Source organism: Periplaneta americana, chromosome 11, assembly GCF_040183065.1.
Source record: "Periplaneta americana isolate PAMFEO1 chromosome 11, P.americana_PAMFEO1_priV1, whole genome shotgun sequence".
Classification (NCBI taxonomy): Eukaryota; Metazoa; Arthropoda; class Insecta; order Blattodea; family Blattidae; genus Periplaneta; species Periplaneta americana.
Window position 1 is genome coordinate 92,805,816 of NC_091127.1, and position 20,998 is coordinate 92,826,813.

At 34.8% G+C, this 20,998-nt stretch overlaps 2 protein-coding genes across 11 annotated transcripts in view; one reads left to right on the plus strand and one right to left on the minus strand.

Annotated features, from left to right (window-relative positions):
- The window catches only part of alpha-Spec (alpha spectrin), a 333,133-nt gene extending 317,353 nt beyond the window's left edge, over positions 1-15,780 (minus strand). Inside the window, exon 1 of one of the 3 annotated variants that reach the window (XM_069839770.1) lies at positions 15,633-15,780. Coding sequence is in view for 1 of the 3 variants with exons in the window: in XM_069839768.1 (XP_069695869.1) it covers positions 14,984-14,990 (7 nt within the window). In the remaining 2 variants the exon portion in view is untranslated. The other 2 variants (XM_069839771.1, XM_069839768.1) reach the window with 2 other exon arrangements.
- Positions 15,781-15,976: 196 nt separating this feature from the next.
- Positions 15,977-20,998, plus strand: part of Vav (Vav guanine nucleotide exchange factor) — a 384,489-nt gene continuing 379,467 nt past the window's right edge. For 7 of the 8 annotated variants that reach the window (XR_011334865.1, XM_069839772.1, XM_069839777.1 and 4 more), the window contains exons 1-2: positions 15,977-16,102; positions 16,197-16,687. Coding sequence is in view for 6 of the 8 variants with exons in the window: in XM_069839772.1 (XP_069695873.1) it covers positions 16,442-16,687 (246 nt within the window). In the remaining 2 variants the exon portion in view is untranslated. The remainder of the gene's footprint in view (positions 16,103-16,196; positions 16,688-20,998) is intronic. The other variant, XM_069839778.1, reaches the window with a different exon arrangement.

Here is a 20,998-nt window from a genome sequence, read left to right on the forward strand (position 1 = left end):
CTGCAGATTGTAGGTGAGAGTTAAGGAAATGACAGGTTTGTCATGCTTCGAACAAAAGACATAGGATCTTGGTATAGCTCCTGCATGTTTCGTGAACTACCCTGAAATGTAAAGGGCAGAATCACTTTTTCCCATTAAGAGATCTTGCTGAGGTGATCAAGAGACTACAAAATCTTATTTCATCAGTAAGTAATACCTTATGGTCTTTTCTTAGGAATTGTAATTTATTCGCTTCCTCCAGACAATACTGATCTACCAAATATTGCTGGATTAATTTGTGTAACTAATGAATGTATGAGAAATGGTTATGAATAGCAATCCAAAATGGTACAAACTGAAGTAAAGTCTTTCTAGTGAGCTTGTTTCGCTGGCATGGGGCACTGTATTGCAATTGTGATTCATCAAGGAAGAGGAGGTGATACATTTAATCAGATCACAGTGAGGGCTTAATTTGGTCCCCTCTTGTCTGCCATGCACAACACAACGGTATTTTGTGGCTCACCATCTATGGAGACAAACATCCACAATGTCCTCTATAATAAGTTTATTGTATTGCTGTTGATCTAACCCAGTATGATCAACAAAACTTAAATCTACAGATGGCACGTTTTCATTTGCCAATATTTGTCCTGCATTTTATAGGAAATAGCATAAAGATTGTTAACAACAATATCTGACAACATTTGGAGTGTATTAGGTACCTGTGAATTCTGGACATCATTTTGGCCATGTAAAACGTTAGCATGTGTTGAATCAATGATGTATAATTTTCCATAAGCTCGTAATGAATTGTAAAAGGCGGAAGATCAGAGACACAAGTTATTTATGTATTATTTTGTATATTTTCAATAGTATAAGCTGTTGTGAAGAATCTACTGCTGAGATGAGGAAAATGACGCGAATGATATATCAGAGTTGTAGAATCTTTTGTGCGCCCTAAATAAAATTGTTCATCATAAATCATTACCAGTTCCAGTGTTTCAATCATTGTTGGTTGCGAGAGACTTACTCTTCATGGTAGTAAGAAGTGAAATGGCCTGCTATTTTCCCTAAAACAAAATATGCTTGGCAGCCATCACAAATCTCATCAATTAAACCAAATAAATATGAAATTAATTTTGATGTAGTTAAAAAACGCAGCTAAAATAGGAAGTATGACTCAATTACTACCTAGAAAAATGAGAGAATCACACCCAAATATCTACATCATACCGCCATTAAATATATGAAAAAGACCCACACCACTTGATTAATAACTATAAAAATATTTTATTTTTTAATAACAATATTGTTACCTTACCTAAGTTTTATAGTTTTCAGTAAAACAAAAAGCACGCGCACGCGCTGACGCACGCACAGAATGTCCCATTTATCTTGTGCACCTATTAATAACTGTTTTGTTTGGATACGTATTGGAATTTTTGTTTCTAAGAGTTATGTTAAAACAGGGCTGGGTAGCAAGAGCGGATTCTACTCTCTCACGGGGAGCCATATGATTTTTCTTCATCCCCTTTCTTCCCTGCCAAACACCGTGCAGCATTGATTCAGTGACGGATGAATATTAAGTACCCCCGTTTAGAGTCTGGATCCGCTCCTGATGCCCAGCCCTGTGTTAAAATGAGGAGCTAACATGAGTGTAGAGATTTGGTGCATGTAACTACATTATGGTACAAGATACACTTGACGTCATCAATTTTTCAAATAGCACTACATACTTTAATCATGTTACAGTGATTAGACACATTAAAATGAGCTAAAAAATTTACCCCAATGTCACCTTACCAATCAATAACAACAACAAAATGTAAAATGAATGCCATCAGAATGTGCCATTTGTGTGGTGCCCCATTCATCTTGTGCATTAACTTACACAAAACGACAGAAGACTGACATCCGTATACGTCGTGTGTTGTGTATCTTAACATGCAAACAAACCACAACAGTCAATGCCACAATCCACGTCCATTCAGTCAGTTGCTTTCCAACATTTATACTGATCACAACATATGGTAGTTTAGAGTGTTCTGTTATGATGTATTCTAATGATGAAAAGGTTGATATGCTCCTCATTTATGTGGAATGTTAATGCGACATCATGCAAACAGAAGACCTTTACAGAAGGCAATATCCTGTGAGAAACCATCCATCTCGAATGATGTTCACTCATCTTGCTTCCAACCTCTGTGAAACAGGGACTATTTCTGCTCGGAGAAGAAATCATCGCAGAACTAGAACTGGTGACGATGGAGAAGTCACAGTGTTGGCTGCTATTGCAATTAACCAGCATGTGAGTACGAGAGGTACTGAACGTTTTACTGGCATAACAAAATCAAGTCTATTGCATACTTCAAAGCCACAAATTTCATCCATACCACATGTCCCTTCATCAGGAACTGTATGGTAACTGTGTACAATTTTGTGAGTGGGGTGTGCAACAGCTGCAAACAAATCACAATTTTTTCTCATATTTCCTGTTTACCGACAAAGAAACATCCACAAATTATGAAGATGTGAACACCAGAAACATGCACTTTTGGGCTGCAGAGAACCCACGCTGGTTTCGTCAAGTGGATTTTCAAAACAGGTGGAAGCTAAATGTTTGATGTGGCATTGTTGGTGACTACATTATTGGACCATACTTCATTGAGGGTAATGTAGATGGTAGAAAATACCGTGCATTCCTATGACAAATTCTGCCGAGTTTCTTAGAGATTGTACCATTGAGAGATAGAATGTCAATGTGGTACCAACAGGACAGCTGTCCAGCACACAATGCCCATGAAGCGCGTGGAGTTCTCCAGAGAAAATTTTCTGGTCGATAGATTGGTCGATTTGAACCTGTTGCCACTCGACTTCCTGTGGGGAACTGTAAAGGATAGTATGTACCAGAACATTCCGACAACACCAGACAACATGCAGCAATGCATACGACAGGCTTGTGTGTCCATTTAGCCAGCAACATGCCGGGCAGTCATACGGTCTTTCTGGGAACGTCTTCGAATGTGCATTAATGTGAATGGTCACCATTTGGAACATCTTCTGTGACTCTCAAAGCATAACATTATCACATTGGAAGTACGTTTTTGTTTCGTTTTGTTGTTATTGATTAGGAAGGTGACATTGTGATACATTTTTGAACTCGTCTTAAAGTGTGTAATCAATGTAACATGATTAAAGTATGTAGTACTATTTGAAAAATTGATGACGTCATGTGTATCTTGTACCATAATGTAGTTATATGCACCAAAACTGCACACTCATATTAGCATTTCGTTTTAACATAATGCTCAAAAACAAAAATTACAGTACCTATCCAAAAAAAATTATAATAAATGCACAAACGGGACACCCTGTGTGTGTGTGTGTGTGTGTGTGTGTGTCTATATATATATATATATATATATATATATATACACACATACACACACACACAGCCGTTTCTCAGTAAATTATAGAAATGAAGATCTAATTTAAAATATTCTTTCTCTGCGTCTACTTATATAAAACCCCAAAAGGTTTCACTTTCATATCTTCAATATAGGATTATGTGTATAATTAGTCACAAATACATAATTGGATTAACTATAATAATATTTCATTTTAATGGTAATATCATCAAACATTCTTAAGTTTTGCTAGTTCTTAATACCCTATACACAGCTGTACTCAGAAAACTAGAGACCAGAGAATCAGACCTGTAAATTATTTTTAATGTGTTATAAAAAAATTACACAAATGAAGATAGACATATTGGCATTAAGTCACAGAATCTGAGCCATCTGAACTCTAAATATGTCAGCAATCCTGCAGGTGTAATATTGTTTATTGTAGAGTGTGTTTTATCTTATTCTGAAATGCAATTTCTCAAAACTGACGAAAAATGGATTTTGGAAAATAGGAAAATTATGTAGGAAAACTAACACTTCAATGAAAGTTACTATTTTTCTGCAAATCCTTGGATACCAAGCTTCAAAATTATGGGTCATTCATTAAAATCCATTCAGCCATTTCCCTTACTTTCCATTACCTGTTCAAATTATATATATATATATATATATATATATATATATATATATATATATATATATATATACTATATCTAAATTGCAGTTATAAAATATCATACTCCCTCAAATGGGGTCACCACTGTTATCAGAAATGCAATAATTACAAAGCTATAACTATGGCGAAAATAAAAATAAAAATAATAATAATAATAATAATAAAAATAATAATAATAATAATAGTACTTTTTCTCCATTTACTATTATTTTGTAACCACTTTGCTTCATTGTTGGCATGCATGCAAATGATGTAGCAGGTACTATCTTAGAAAAAAGTTTTGTCGCATAGTCCCAGAAAGGAGGCAGTACACATAAGCAGAGGATGAGTGATCTGATCCCAAGAGAACGACAACTTGAGATAATATAATTAGTTTCGTTTCGTTGTATGTTATCCATTAGTAGTTAGAACAAGTTCCTAGGAAAATAATTCAGTTTAAATAATTAGTGCGATAAAGACTTAACAATTAAAGAAGTAAATTAATTTAAGATATATATATATAATTTAAAAATGAATGCATAACAGAGACTTCAAACATGCGACCGACTGATTTGGAAACAGACACTCTGTCCACTAGACTAAAACCATCCGTGAAAACGTTTTGTATGAACCAATGCAATGCTCTGGATATGACTATCACGAAATTGGACATTAACTTGATTTACTTGAAATTAATTAGACACAGTTCGCATTATTTGTGGAAATATGTTTTGCCCTGTGACTTATTAATTATGGGGTGTGAAAACTGTTATTCCTTAACTATATGTAACTTAATTCTTTATTAATATTTTATGTTTAATAGTCACACTACTGATTGAAGGCCAGTGCACACCGGACACTGTACTATATGGCACTATGCTTTTGTGTGATGTTACAGATAGCGGTAAGATATGAACATGCGCACATAATATAATAATGTTTCATCAGAGAGATTTTCTACAAGATGGCGAAGAGAATGGATCCAGAGGGATTGTTATTGTTTGCACTGGCTTTAAAACAGAAGCGAAAGAACTGGATGCATGAAATTTATAATTGTTTTCTTTCTGAAGGAAATTTAATTTTCCAGCAGGATAACTACTCCGCGCAAACTGCCATAAACTTTCAAAGATGGTTCACAGAAAGGCATGAAAAAGCGGAGGATTGACAACTACCGAGACAACCCACCTCAAAATCGAGATCAGTTGTGGGATCAAGTTCTGGCTACCTGGGAAGATCTCGCTGAGGACCAGAACTATTTCCGCGATCTGGTGGACTCAATGCCCTGAATATACCAATGATAGACGCTGGTGGCATGTGGAAAAAGTATTAGATCCACATGTGTATTTTTTTTTATTTTCTTTAACTTGTTTGTCTTTGTTTTATTTCGGGAAGAATATTGATTTCCCAAGAGTTTTTTTAATTCTCCTAGTGAAGCCAGAGTTGCGAAATAATTTGTTCCAGTACAAAAAAAAAAAAAAAAAAAAAAGCTAACACATATAAAAATTAGTTACGTTAATAAAAACCAAGTTCTAATCGAGAATCAAACTAGAGTCCCAGGGATGGTAAGCCAGCTCACTACTGACTGCTCCACCGGAGAGCCATGACATAAGGAGCGCAATGAGACGGTTATAGCTGCTCGGCTTGAAGTCTATTGAGACAGCACACATATAAAACATACTCGTGTAAAATTTAAACATTTCCACTACCAAGAGTCACAACAAAACTTTTTTCTAATACTGCACACGGTTTGTGATATAGTAGACTGTGGTTTCGTAGAAAGATGTTCTGATATAGTTATGAAAAATTCATGAATCACACTTATTTATCCGTAATGAGCCATTACTTATGTTCATTAAATGTTAAGAAAATTTAGTTGGTGAATAACTCGCATTTTAGTGAATCGCTAAATATTTTAATGTTCAGTAGCTAATGTTTCATTTGGATTGATTTACTGAAGCTTGGTGAAACTGGCCCTTATTGTTTCTGCATTTCACTCAAATGCAATCTTCATGATGAAAAACCATATAAAACACTTTAATACAACACAAATACGTTTAGAATAATAAAATTACATAGTTTGGTGATGCATACAGATGCCTCAATTAGTTCCCTCTTAATTTTTATAAAATGACCATTATGCTCATTTCATATAGAATGGGTCTGCAGGAAGATGGAGGCTTAGGCCTACAGTATTACACAATTACCAAACCTCTATTTCAAGCCATAATGCTCCTACCATAACTCTTCCGAGTATAAATTCCTTTCTAATTGCAATATCTATATATATAATTTGAACTGGTAATGGAAATTACGGGAAAACAGCTGAACGGATTTTAATAAATGGCCCCTTATTTTGAAGCTTGGAATCCAAAGTTTTTCGGAAAAGTAGTAGTTTTCAGTGAAATGTCAATTTTCCTGCATAATTTTCCTATTTTCCAAAATCCATCTGTTATCAGTTTTGAGAACTAATTTTGTTGAATCAAGGCCGACTTGATTGAATTTCAGAACAAAACACACACTACAATAAACAATAGGCTATTACACGAAGGCCATGACCTGCAGGATTGCCGACATATTTAGAGCTCAATTCAATTTGTTATTAAAAACTGATTCTGCAGTGTAAAATTTTCTGAGTACAGCTGTGTATTGGATATTCAAATCTACGAAACTTGAGGTGGTTTGATGACATTATTACCATTAGAAATTAAATATTATTATAGTTAATATCATGATGCGTCTATTTTTCATTAATTGTACATAATATTGATGCTATATTGATGACATGAAAGTGAAACGTTTTGAGGTTATGTAAGTAAATGTAGAGAATATCTTAATTTAGATCTTCATTTCTATAATTTACTGAGTGACTGCTATATATAACTACAAAACTTAAGATAATAATATTGTTATTAAAAATCAAATATTTTTATACTTATTAACCCAGTGGGGTTGGGTCTTTTTCATATACTTAATGGCGGTGTAGTGTACATATTGATATGTGTCATTGTCTTCAGTATTGGCTCGAGAGAGCGCAAAAATTACAGTTCCTAAGGAAAGATCAAAAGGTATTACTTACTGATAAAATAAGAGGCTTAGAAAATTTTGTAGTCTCCAGATCATTTCAGCAAGATCTCTTAGTAGGATAAAATGATTTTACGCTCTACATTTCAAGTTCTACATGCAGCAGCTATACGAAAATGCTATTGTTCGAAAGCTTAGCAAACCTGGCATTTTTTAACTTTTGCCTACAATCCACAATGACCTGAAATAGCTACTGCTATTGTCCTGACATTGATACTTGCGTTTTCGCGTTGAAACTCAAAAACTGAAGTTGGATAGGTTCAAGAAAAAGTATTTGGCCTAAAAAAATCCATTCAGAGGGAGTATGTTTCATTATTATGGAAGCAAATAACTATCAAAAAGACAAGTATTCTTCATTGAAAATAAATCTGAAAAATTTTTATTTGAACGTCTAACGAACTTAGTTTGCAGCAGCATTTGCTGCACAAGCCACTAGTAATGTATATATTCACAATAAAGGAATGCATTATATTAGAATTAAAGTAATATTTTAATATGATATCACACAATTTGAACATAAACTTTTCATTAAAAAAATTAAACCTTAATTTTAACCTCTTAGCATATAACCCCGAATATATTCGGGATTTTTATTTTTACGAAAACATAAAATCCCGAGTATATTCGTGTTGTCTTATACGAAAACATAAAATCCCGAGTATATTCGTGGTTGTCTGTTATAGATTGTTGAATGTTTAAAAGCACGAATATATATTCGTTTCTTACACTTTCTTTCAAAATCTACTCTGTAAGCAATTCAACTCTTTATCTTTGTTAGTTTCTTAGTTTGAAGTCTCTGTTGTAGTAATTCTGGCGGTTTTTTCAGTTCTGTCGTAGATTTTCTAACGATTGAAAGTTTGTGAAGATGGATAGTGAAGAAGAGGTTGATTTTGAGTTTAGCGAATCCGAAAGTTCGGACGAGAGTTATGACGAAAGTTCAGGAGATGAAAGTGATTCGTCCAGTTCAACTAATGACGATATTGCAAGTGCCAGGCTGTGGCGTGAAATAGATACAGCTCGACCGCTGCCACCATCACCACCACGATTTCCTTTTATAGGTAATCCTGTAATAAATGTTTCATCTAATACAGATGATGTAATGCAATATATACGACAGTTCATAGATGAAGATTTCATACAAATCATTGTGACAGAGACCAACAGATATGCTAGGCAAAGTCACGCAGCAGAATGCAAGGATACAACAATAGACGAGATACACGTATTCATTGATCTTGTATTGTTGCAGAGCCTTATCAAGAAACCAAATTACCAAATGTACTGGACAAAGAACCCAATTCTTGTAACACCAATTTTCCGCCAGTCCTTGCCATTTCAAAGAAGGTATTGAAAAAATACCTTCATTTTTCCAACAATGCTGTCTATGATACCGAAAATCAACCACAACCTAAACTAAACAAGGTGTGGCCTATTTTGAACTTTCTCTCTACTAAATTCAGTGGTTTGTGTACTCCAGAGAGAGATGTGACAATTGATGAAAGTCTAATGTTGTATAAAGGACGGCTAGCTTGGGTCCAATTTTTGCCTCTCAAAAGAGCAAGATTCAGCATCAAGACTTTCATACTTTGCGAATTCCAAACTGGTTATGTTTGGTCCCTAATTATATATACAGGAAAGGGGACCAAATTTCATGAAGAATTCAAAGACATGCCTCAATCATCACAAATTGTTCTGACACTTATGAAACTCCATCCCAACATGGGGTATTGTCTCACTGTGGACAATTTCTACACATCTCCTCAATTTGCGGATATTCTGATTTCCAAAAGGACAGATATAGGCCTATATGGCACTGTGCGTCCTACAAGAAAGGACATGCCTCCATTTTTTCGAAGCAAGAAGCTAAAAAAGGCATTCCAGCATGGTAAACTGATGGCAATGAGCTGGAAAGATAAAAGAGAGATCTGCCTCTTGTCTACAGTCCACAATTCCGAAATGCAAAGGCGAAGAGGTAAACATAACGAGGTTGTGAAACCAGTGGCTGTCTTTGCATACAATGACACCATGGGGGTGTTGATAAGGTAGATCAGCATATTGCAAATAATCCACTGCCACATAAGAGAGGGAAGAAATAAAAAAAAGTAAATCCGTGGCGCTACAGCCCTGAAGGGCCAAGTCCGACCAGCCGACTGCTGACCTCACGTTCACATGCCGAAGCAGAGGTGGACGATCATTCAACCAGAATGGAGGTATCGTGTGGTTGGCACGATGATCCCCCCCAGCCGTTATAGCTGGCTTGCTGAACCGAATTTTCGCTACCTATCGTAGCTCCCTAAGTGCATCACGATGCTGGGTTGGCACCGGTCCCATACACTGGCTGAAATTTCATGAGAAAATTTCTTCCCCCATGAGGACTCGAACCAGAGGGAAGAAATAATACAAGAACATATTTTTCCATCTCTTGGACCTGGCAGTTGGGAATTCCTTCACTCTCTTCAAAAAACATGGGAGAAAGAAGAACGCCCTGGATTTCCGTGTGGTTACCATTGAAAGCATTTTTCCTGTCATCGAAGAGAAGAATTTTCTCCGAAACCTGCAGATCGCCCACCAACCAAAGCAACACCATTGCGGCTTATTGGACGCCACTTTCCTTCAATGATTCCCCCCACGAAGAAGAAGAAAACTCCAACGAGATTGTGCGGGATGTGCAGCCTCGTGCGTGATGCTACAGGGAAGAAGACTCGCACACAATCGCGATACATGTGTGAGGATTGTGGTGTAGCACTGTGTGTTGTTTCTTGTTTCAGGGCATTCCATTCGGCCACAAACATATGAAGTGATCTTGTTGCAACATTTTCATATGATGGACAGTGAATCTGTTTAGAAAACATAAAATAGGACAGTGAATCTGTTTAGAAAATATAAAATAGGTTGAGGTAATGCAGACTACGAATATATTCGGGTTTTTATTTTAAGAACTTTTCAAAGACAAATATTTCATGAATAAATCAATATAAATAATGATTATCCTAATTCTGAACTTTGTAATTGTAGGAATGCTCAAATGCTGAAAGAAAAAAATTCAAAAAATTTTGATCATTACTTCCCCTAAAAATGTGTATGTTAAGAGGTTAATCACAGTTCACATTGTATGTAGATTTGCCTCATATTCTATCAATATCAGTCTAACTTAAAACAATTTTATATTCAGTGCATGGTTATCATAGAAGAATATACCTACACCATACACGTTTGTTTATACAAATGGTGAATTTCATGAAAATATATTCTTACAGTGAAAATTTTTAAGTATTGTGTTGAGCTGGTTACACTAAAAAATAATGTTGCCTACACACTGAAGCTTCTAGAAACATATGATATAATTCTAAATTTTGAACACAGTTGGCAGCACTGTTGTCAGATAGAAGAAAAGTGTCATCACACTTAAAGTATTGAAGATTAAACCCAGAATAAAAGCATGTAGCCTAGAACGTTTATAAGAGTTAAAAGTAAATATTACTTAATATAATAATTTGAAATACTTATAGCTATTTTTCTTCACATTGAACTGAGAAGGAAGTTAGTTTTGGCAAGAAATGCATGAAATAAAGTTAATTGTTTAACTAAGGTGCAGTTGTTGTGTCACAAAAATTCGTGAATTTTCAGATTCTAGGCATAATGTTTAGAGGTAATTCCTTGTAAATTATCATGTTCTTTTATTAGTAAGAGTAAAGTTATAAAATATATGATTCCTAACTTTAGATACACTGCCTTCAATGTAATAATTTATTAACTTGTCGTGTAAGTCACACTTTTTATAACAGTGACAGCATGTCCTATCAAATGCCTGGGATCAAGGATTATGTCGTCATTCGTTCAGAAGATGAAAAAGAGAAGGTACAAAAGTGATATCTGTTCCTTACTGTGAGTGAAACCTACAAACAGTTTCAAAACGATTACCCAGAATTTAAAATTGGATTGACAAGATTTGGTGAACTTGGTCTACAACACATTTATGCTTCTATATTTATCATGAGAACATGAGACACTGCTACTTACATCATTACCAGAAATGTCTAGGAGCATATCAGATTTCATACGAAACATTGTATGCACTGAGAATGAAATTAAGTGCATGATGTCTGAATGTACTGTCTATGGCACTGCTAGAAAGTTTGATCATTACATGCTTAATGTATTTTCAGAAGATATTAGAGATGATGAAAGAATCTACAATGGGTGAAGGACGAAGGAGCACACGTATCTAGAAAAAGAATATAAGGGTCCGTTACAGAGATACTGGACGCAATGAGAAGCAAGCAGCCACAATTCCTTAAACATGCATTTATTAACTCAAAACAATCTTCTTATTTTGAAAACCTGAAGAAAAACATTGTGCCCAATACAATAATTATTTAGATTGGCTTCTTCAGTGAAAACTATTGCTTCCAATACCAAGATGAGATACAGTTTGCTCACTGGGAGTCACACAGTTGTACTTTGTATACTACTATTATATATTTTGCTTCAGAAACTGAACAATTAGAACATGAATCCCATGTTATGGTGTCCGATTATATGCAGCATGATAAGTTTCCAGTAGCCCACTTCAATACTTTGCTGGTTGATCATTTCAAGACAAAGCATCCAAACATTTTGTTTTCACATATACAGTATCAATCTGATAGAACAGCCCAACATTTCAAACAGAAGTATTCTCTGTCCTGGATAACTTTACAGCCAGAGGAGGTTACTTGGAACTTTTTAGCTACTGCTCATGGAAAGGGACCAATAGATGGGTTAGGTGGTACGGTAAAATGACGGTTACAAGAAGCTACCCATGCAAGAACAATTGATCCTGAAACTGCTGAGCAATTTGCTGAATGTGCACAGAAATTATGCCCAAAGATAAAATGTTTTATATTGCAGTGAGTGCAAGTGATATCAATTCAAACAAATCAGAAAAACTAAGGAAGTGGAATCCCAACGGAAAAGTAATCTGCAATATCTACCTGATACTAGATTTTGTCATTACTTTCATTCTGTAACTCTGTATTTGTTCTGTTATTGTACATGGAGCACCAAAAAGGTTATTTGATTTTAAGGAAGGTATTTTCTGTCCAACATCTGAATGTACCAGTAAGCGCAACAGTGATAGTATTAACATTTCAGTGACACAGGAAGATTCTAAGAACGAGTGAACATAGGGGACTGGATTTTGGTACTATTCCGTAGAAAGAAAACCGTCAAACACTTTGCAGAAAATGTAGTGAATAAATTTGAAAAAGAAAAAGAAATTCAAGTTAAATTCTTAAGATATTATGCAAAAACCTAAAGCAGAGCTACCACAGCCAAGTTTTGATAACAGGCTTAAGTATTCTTTCAATTTTGATTTCAAGAATATAATTTTGGGCTAAGTTGGGTGATAGGCTATATGTAAATGTTGCATGAAAAGTCAAATTTTGTTATATTGTATGGAGTTACATTTGAATCGCTTCATAAAGAAAGGGCATCAGTCGCATTTTTTTCGAAATTGAGTTAAAGCCCATCGTGAATGCTCAACACATCATTTTATCAAGAAAAGAAACCAGTCCAACATTTCTTTCATCGTGATATTGTGTTCGGAATGTGAGCATTTTGTAAAGGAAGAGGCATCGGTCCGGACAGTTTTTCTTCATTTCCCACAACTTAGCTAAACTGGACTGAAGCCCTTTCTTTATGAAGCGATTCATTTTATTTGGCAATAAAAGTCATTAGTTTGAACTATAAAGTGTGGAGTTATACTTTATATTAGCTTGTTATGTTGCACAGAGATGTAATTGTATTCTCTTAATTTCATTAATTCTTTGTAGGTATATGAACACAGAAACATACAGAAAGTTGAGAATATTATGTTTGTAAGTCTTATGTTTGTAAGTACCTTCACAAGTCGTGTAAGTCACAATAACTTATATCTGTTGTGTAAGTCACAGCATATTTTGAGGAATAAGCAGTAAAATAACATTCAAAATTTAATTTCCTCGCCATTGCAATTCAGTTCATCATCACTAAAAAATCTACCCATCTTTCATAATTTTAATGCAAATAAAAGAGCAGAAATTGTGAAATTATAATAGGAAGTGCATTCTTCATGTCTATTGTTGTAGTGGAAATCTCACTATGACAAAATATTATAATTGTGTTACCACATGTGTGATGTAAATTTTTCAACATAGCCTACAATATGTACAACTCTGATGTATAACAATTGCATTTGTTCAAGATTTTAAATCATTAAACACATTTCCTGACATAGCTATTTTTTGCAAACAAAGTCTATTAAGTGTTTCCAATATCGTGTAAGACACACATGAAATTCACCCTAAAAGAATTACTGAATAGAGGTCTGCACGACCCGAAATTCTGAGGCCCAGCCCGATCTGAACCAGACTAGAACCTGACTCGAAACTCGATATTAGCTTATAATTATCACCAGAGTCCAACCCGAAACCTGAGATTAGCTTAGTAAGACACGGAGAAGTACAGAAAGGAAACAGTAGGCATAGAAACAAAATGAGCTACTTAAACTTATTTATTTTGCTATAAAATACTTACTGTCAGCAAACTAATAGACAAAGCAGAGGCCATGGGCCACAGGAATCATGAACAGCTGAGAGAGATTAGCCTATCACTCTAGTAAGAGCATGAGAAAGAATAATCTCCAGTCTCCCAGGTAAAATAAGTAATCAATACTCTTTGTTTATGACAGAGTAGAGATGAGACAAATTGCGTTACGAATAGGAAGTCGGGGAAAACTTCAGTATACGGTTACCTCACTGCCAACAATTATCTTAAAATACTAAAAAAAAAAGCAGATCTGTGTTTGTCGAATGTGCATCATTGTGCTTGCAAAAAGGCATTTTTCAGTGCCAATAATTTATTTTGTGTGCACAAGATTGGTTAGAAAGTTGCGGGGCGCGAACCCGTATAAACTACTAAAATTGAGTGAAAAGCATTAGCAAATAACTCTACCTATGAGAGTCCTCGGTCTTCTGTCATCTAACCCACCCACCCTGACCTTGTTACATTCCTCGGCCTCACACCACTTTGGCCTAAGCATCCCCTCTAACCTTGTCATAGTCCTCGATATCCTATCACCCAGCTATTCCCTCATCTAACCAACTCGGCCTCATGTCACTTAGCTATCCCCTCATTTAAGTAACCCATCTAACCTTGTCACATTCCTCGGTCTCACGTCAATTAGCTATCCCCTCATCTAACCTAATCTTTAACACGCAATATTTACAAAAATACACACCTGCGGAAAGTAAAACACTGTGCGCGATCAGACTCTACCACAAATAGCCTATGTGCCAAATACTGTATAGGCCTACAGCACTGAAGTCTAACCAAGATTATATAGCCTTCCTTATAGTCGTAAATATTAACCAAATGAAATGAAAATTATTGTTTCCGTACTTAGTAATCTGAACATATTTCCCAAGTCAAATCAAAGGAGTTCTGAATAAATTCCGTCGAAAAAATGAGCAAGTTAAAGTAAATGACTTCCAACAATTATTCACATAACGTAATATGCAATTACATTAAGCTAATCTACAAATTTAATGTTACGACATAGGATGTCTTACATTTAAATTGTGTAGTATGAGAAAATCACAACAGATCAACAACACGCATCAAATATGACGATAACTCAACCTTCCACAATACCTACATTAATTCACAATAGCAGATCCACTACATACAAACTACACTCTATATTATAATTCCACACTAAGATTTCATAAAATATATACAAGTTTTCAGTAACATTTGCTTCCACTCTTCAAATGTGGAACAAAAACTACTAAAGGCAAAATGCATTTCTGAAAAGTTAAAAAAAAGTTAACTATTACATTACCTGGCATTTATACACAAACTTACAACCAAAAATCTAACACCAACTTTAGTAGTTAACGCATCACTATGAGCCGATAGTGTGTCCGCTACTTTGGTTATGTACTTGTTTCTCTTACGACCTTACAGACTGGAGGGTGTGGTGCAGATAAAAGTACTGCATTGCTGTACTGCAGTCAATATCTCTAGGCTTAACACGGTTGCCCAATAACAACTTGATATGAACTAGGGTATAACAGAACTAGGCACTTCGCTTCACATTAATTAATAACAATTTATTTTGCAGAGCAATTTCACTTAATGTTTACCAATATTTTACACATACGTTGTATGCATAGTAAAAAAACAATCCTATTTGTAACAGATTCAAAATTACCCTAAAGGCCTAAATAAAAGATATGTATATTACCCGTATACAAAAATCTGTACACTATTCATAGCTACTTCTTGTTCAATAATAAATAATCTTACCAATGTAGTGTAACTTCTATTAAAATCTTTCAATTTTGCAGAAATCAGTACAGCGGCTTGGGTGTGGCATCCAACGATTAGATCTGCCTATATTAATTAATCACAACACTGCTTCCAAAATGTGATAAGTGTTTCGTCAGTACAAGTCATGCTTTTATTAATTAATTTTTATATTTTATTACCTTAATTTTTTTTCGCTCGTTAGATTATCGTTACAGAGAGAAATCGATCGCACCTCGTTAATCAGTCACAGAACACCTTTTTACTCCATTACGTCATTGACATCCGCCAGTGACATCATAAATAGTTGTGCTCTTCCATTCGTTGATCACTTACCCTATTCAAACAGCAAAATTTAGGATTTTCTTATATCAATATTTAATTTTAACTTTACAGTACTTAGTTTTAATATATAATACAAATCTGTATACACATGAGACTTAACAATTTTATATTAATATCATATTATTCAATATAAATCGTTATTTACATCTGAAATCATGGAGGGGGGAGAAATTTACAGAATGTTACATGCATAACCATGTGTACGTTCTGAAAACAGTGGAAGTTGTTCGATGTTTAAGATGAATTACTCGAATTAATTTCGAGATAATCGCAATTCTCAATGTAATATTGCCGATATCTATGCAGTGTAGGTTACAATAATGAATATATAATATATATCCGTGCTGAAATGATTTTGTTATTTGCTGCATTTTTTTAATTTTTCACATTTCTTACATTAGGACAATCTCATAATTTTTCATGGACGATTATTCCAGCCTGAATGGATCATCGTATTGGATGCCATGAAAGAAGCAAATCTGAACGTGACCTGTAGTAATTACCATATTCTGTTATCATTGGATGTTATCGTGAAACTTGTCATGTTATATATAGTGTTTGTAGAAGATATATATTTAAGCTCTTTGTTTCATATGACTTACACAGTTTAATTGGATGTGATAAATGTTTGTACACCATAACATCAATGGTGAAATTGATTGATAACCTGAGAGTCATGGCTTCTGGTAGTGAATCTTGGAAAGATTGTGCAGACTGGTTAACGAGATGTGACGTTTTGCGCCAAGATCACAAAGCGAATTGGCCCGAAGCATCCTGTTCAGATTTAGCATACACTTTAAGGGATGGAGTATTGTTGTGCAATTTGTTAAATAGCTTGGATCCAGGATGCATCGACATGAAAGACGTCAACCAGAAGCCGCAAATGGCGCAGGTAAAGTTTGATTACCAGAATTATTCCGTGTTCAATAAAATATATAGGTAATATATTTGGATATTCATACTCATTTTAATGGAGTAACATTATAATATATCTTAGCCTACACACAAATTGTTGGCAGTACCTACGCTTGAAAGTTAAAACACGGAAGTTTGTATTATTGTTATTAACTTCAATTTACAGTTTCTTTCTTCTCCCTTTATCCCCCACCACCCCTACCTTGTGAACACAAAATAAATTGTTGGCACTACCGTCTGTTCGAACACATCCGGTGGATCTCCTAAGACCAATTTAACAATTTTTTTTTTCTTCCACATTCAGCAATTTATTGATAAAGTACCAAAACAAATGAAGGGTACACGGGAAAAACGATCAAGGTCCATCAAAAATCGAAATTGAGTTAATTGTGCCATCTTATAGTGGAAAGGAAGTACTATCATGTGGTCTAGCTAGTAATAAGAAATAATCGTTCTTGACATTCCACTACGTCAGTTTCTATTAAATACACACATAACAAAGTATTAAGTGCTTAAACTTTAAAATCCGTTTTTCTCGAAACTTTCTAAAATGGACCTTGATCGTTATTCCCGTGTACTCTTTAAACTCTTCAAATATGTTTTCTGCCGTTTCGTATTTAGTGTAAATTCAAATAATAATGCACAAGTATTGTTCATGTCCAGCTGTCAAAACGTTTGGGCACGGAGACATTAATGTAGATGTTCGGAAGTAGGAGGTTGTGGAAAAGTGCATGTTATTCACTTAAAAAAGATTTTGGTGTTCTGTGTTTCTTGTAGAAATTTAAATTGTATTGGCCAAGACGCTTGATGAATGGATTTTCACTTGAATTTGCACTATTACAAAACTTCTTAACTTGTTCACGTAATGAGTCTTTCAGAAATGTCATGTCCAAATCAGAGTGTATTTGTGCATTAGTTGTGTACCAGTCTGAATTATGTATTATTCGGAGCACTTTATTTTGAACAATTTGAAGAGGTTGAAACACTGTTTTTGGAATATAACACCAGGCTGGGGCAACGTAAGTTAGGATCGGTAAAATCAGCATTTTGTAGAGCATAACTTTTCTTCTTAGACTGAGAACAGGAGATTTGAACAGGGAGTAAAGATGAGATATTCTAAGAGAGCTCTTAGTTGTTACAGATTTTATGTGCTTGTGCCACAACAATTTATCAAGAGTAATACCAAGATATTTTACATGGTCATTGTATTGAATTTCTTGATTTCATATTTTTATTCTGTCATTAGGTCTTTTTAAACAATTGGAGAAAATTATTGACTGACATTTTTCTGGATTTGAAGAAATACGCCATTCTTTAAGCCATTCCTCTAATAGAAGTGCATGGTTTTGAACTGCAGAGACAGAATATTGAGGACTGAATTTAACACTATATATAACTGTGTCATCAGCGTACAGAAGTTTAGTTTTGAGAGTAGTCAGAATGATTGAAGTGTAGAGACAGTACAATATAGGACCAAGTACAGAGCCTTGTGGAACTCCAGCTTCTGCTATATTATAATAATAATAATAATAATAATAATAATGATTTATTTAACCTGGCAGAGTTAAGGTCATACGGCCTTCTCTAACACTCAACCAGGAGTAAAAACTGCCTTACAAAAACACTACAAATTTACAAAGTACCCTACAATTTTACACACAAAACTGAATAAAATAATAATAATAATAATAATAATAATAATAATAATAATAATAATTAAACAACAAGCAAAAAGAAATCAGACATAATATATAACATACAGAAAGAAAGAAAAAAGCATAATAAAATGTGAACAGCAGGTCAAATAAATGAGGCATAGAAAGTATAAAAAAATAAGACAATTATTGATAATAATAATAATAATGATAAAAATAAGAATAGTAATAATAATAATAATAATAATAATAATAGTAATAATACTAATAGTAGTAATAAAATAGTGCAGTACAAAGCATACAATGAATACAATATTTTTAAGTACACACAGTAAGGAAAATTATGATTATATATAACTCAACTTATCACATTAGAGATATACCATTATCGGAAAATATGAAAACAAAAATATAAAATAAGTTAAATATCACTAGAACATAAAAAAAAAATGTGAATACGTGGAAACATGCAATACAACACTTGTCATAATAGTAAGTTAGTTTGACAACTCGTCGTAAGATACTTTTCTAACTTGGATTTGAAAGATTTCAATGTTCGGCAGCCCTTGACTTCAGGCGGCAGAGAGTTCCAGTGACGAGAGGTAGCAACAGTGAAAGATGAGGAATACAGAGATAATGTGTGAAGTGGAATTTCTAGCATGTTATCGCGTTGTGCTCGAGTATTAATATTATGATAGCGAGAGAGAGTATGAAAACGAGCGAATAAATAATAGGGGGAAGTGGAAGATAGTTGGCCATCTATGAGGACTTGAAAAGATCTCTTTTCTAAGTAGCTAGCTAGAAGGTGAGTTAATGAGCGAGGCAGAAATTTATTAAGTTTATACAGCAGTCCTAAATGCCAAACTTTATCAAATGCCTTAGAAACGTCCAAAAAGATGGCTGCTGTGTAGAATTTGTTGTTAAAGCCTTTGATTATGTTTTCTACGAGAGAGACTACATTATGAGTTACTGATCTTCCTTTTTGAAAAGCTGTTTGCCAAGGAGGAATAATGGTGTCGTTTAAGGATGATCTGTTCTAATAATTGTCCATGTGTATTCAAAAGACATATTGGTCTTCTATTTTGACAATACATAGAGTTCTTATTCTGTTTAGGAATTGTAATGATTTGTGAATGTTTCCAAGATCAGGGAAAATATTGAGTTTTTGAGTCTATATGACTAGGATATCGGTAGTATGTTTATGAGAATATATGTTGGCTAGATTGGGGAATGGGGTGATGTCATAAGATTGACGTCATCGGTTAGTAGGGTTACATTTTGTGTTTGCGGGTAAAAATATAGAGGTCGCTGTGCATTCCGGTGGTTAGGTTGGTATAAGTGTAAATTTTATTGGTGGCTGGTACTGATGAGGTTTGAATGGCGTACCGGTAAAGCATGTGTTTGGATGGTGTGTAAATCATTCTATTATTTGTTCAGTTCGTGAGCAGTTGTGCTACTGGTGATTTGTTTGGCTATGGAGTGCGTTGCTGGCCCAAGAGGAGTGAAACGGAGGGCTGAACAAGGTCGACGTATGTGAGAAGGTTAGAGGGTTAGTTGAGGTGATATCTCAGTGATATGAGGTCGACTTATGATGTGAGAAGGTTAGTGGGTTAGTTGAGGTGATGTCTCAGTGACATGAGGTCGACGTATGTGAGAAGGTTAGTGGGTTAGTTGAGGTGATATCTCAGTGATGTGAGGTCGACGTATGTGAGAAGGTTAGAAGGTTAGTTGAGGTGATATCTCAGTGACTTGAGGTTGACGTATGTGAGAAGGTTAGAAGGTTAGTTGAGGTGATATCTCAGTGACATGAGGTCGACATATGTGGGAAGGTTAGAGGGTTAGTTGAGGTGGTATCTCAGTGACATGAGGTCGACGTATGTGAGAAGGTTAGTGGGTTAGTTGAGGTGATATCTCAGTGACATGATGTCGAATACTGTGAATTCAATGATATAAGTGCGTTTTCTCTGCCATGTATAGTGTCGAATTGCCGAAATTTCATGTATGGGATCGTGTTGATGATATCCTATTTTGAATAAGAATGAATGGGTTGTATTCCAGAATGGGATGTTGTGAAATTGTTTTGCTGATATCCTATTTTGGATAAGAGTGGATGGGCTCTGTTCCAGAATGGGATATCGTCAATTTGTGTGATTATTGCTTTTTAGATAATGGGATCGTGTTGATGATATCCTATTTTGAATAAGAGCAAATGGGTTGTATTCCAGAATGGGATGTTGTGAAATTGTTTTGCTGATATCCTATTTTGGATAAGGGCGGATGGGCTCTGTTCCAGAATGGGATATCGTCAATTTGTGTGATTATTCTTTTTAGATAGTTTTATTTACTCCTCATGTTGGTTTACGTCGGGCATGTTATGACGTCACTGCATTGTGACGTAACTACCGCCATGTTGTGACGTCATCGTTTGTCAAACTTGACGAAAATTAAGCGATATCCTATAATAAAAGAATCCCGAGTTTTCAATGCTGAGTTGAACAACTTAGTAATATGGCATATAGCTTTCTTTGGTAGATTTTTTAGAGCTAAGTTACTAATTTTGTCTGGTCCAGGAGATTTTGAAGATTTTAAAGTCTTTATAATTTTTTTTTAACTTCTGAAGGGGTTGTATGAGG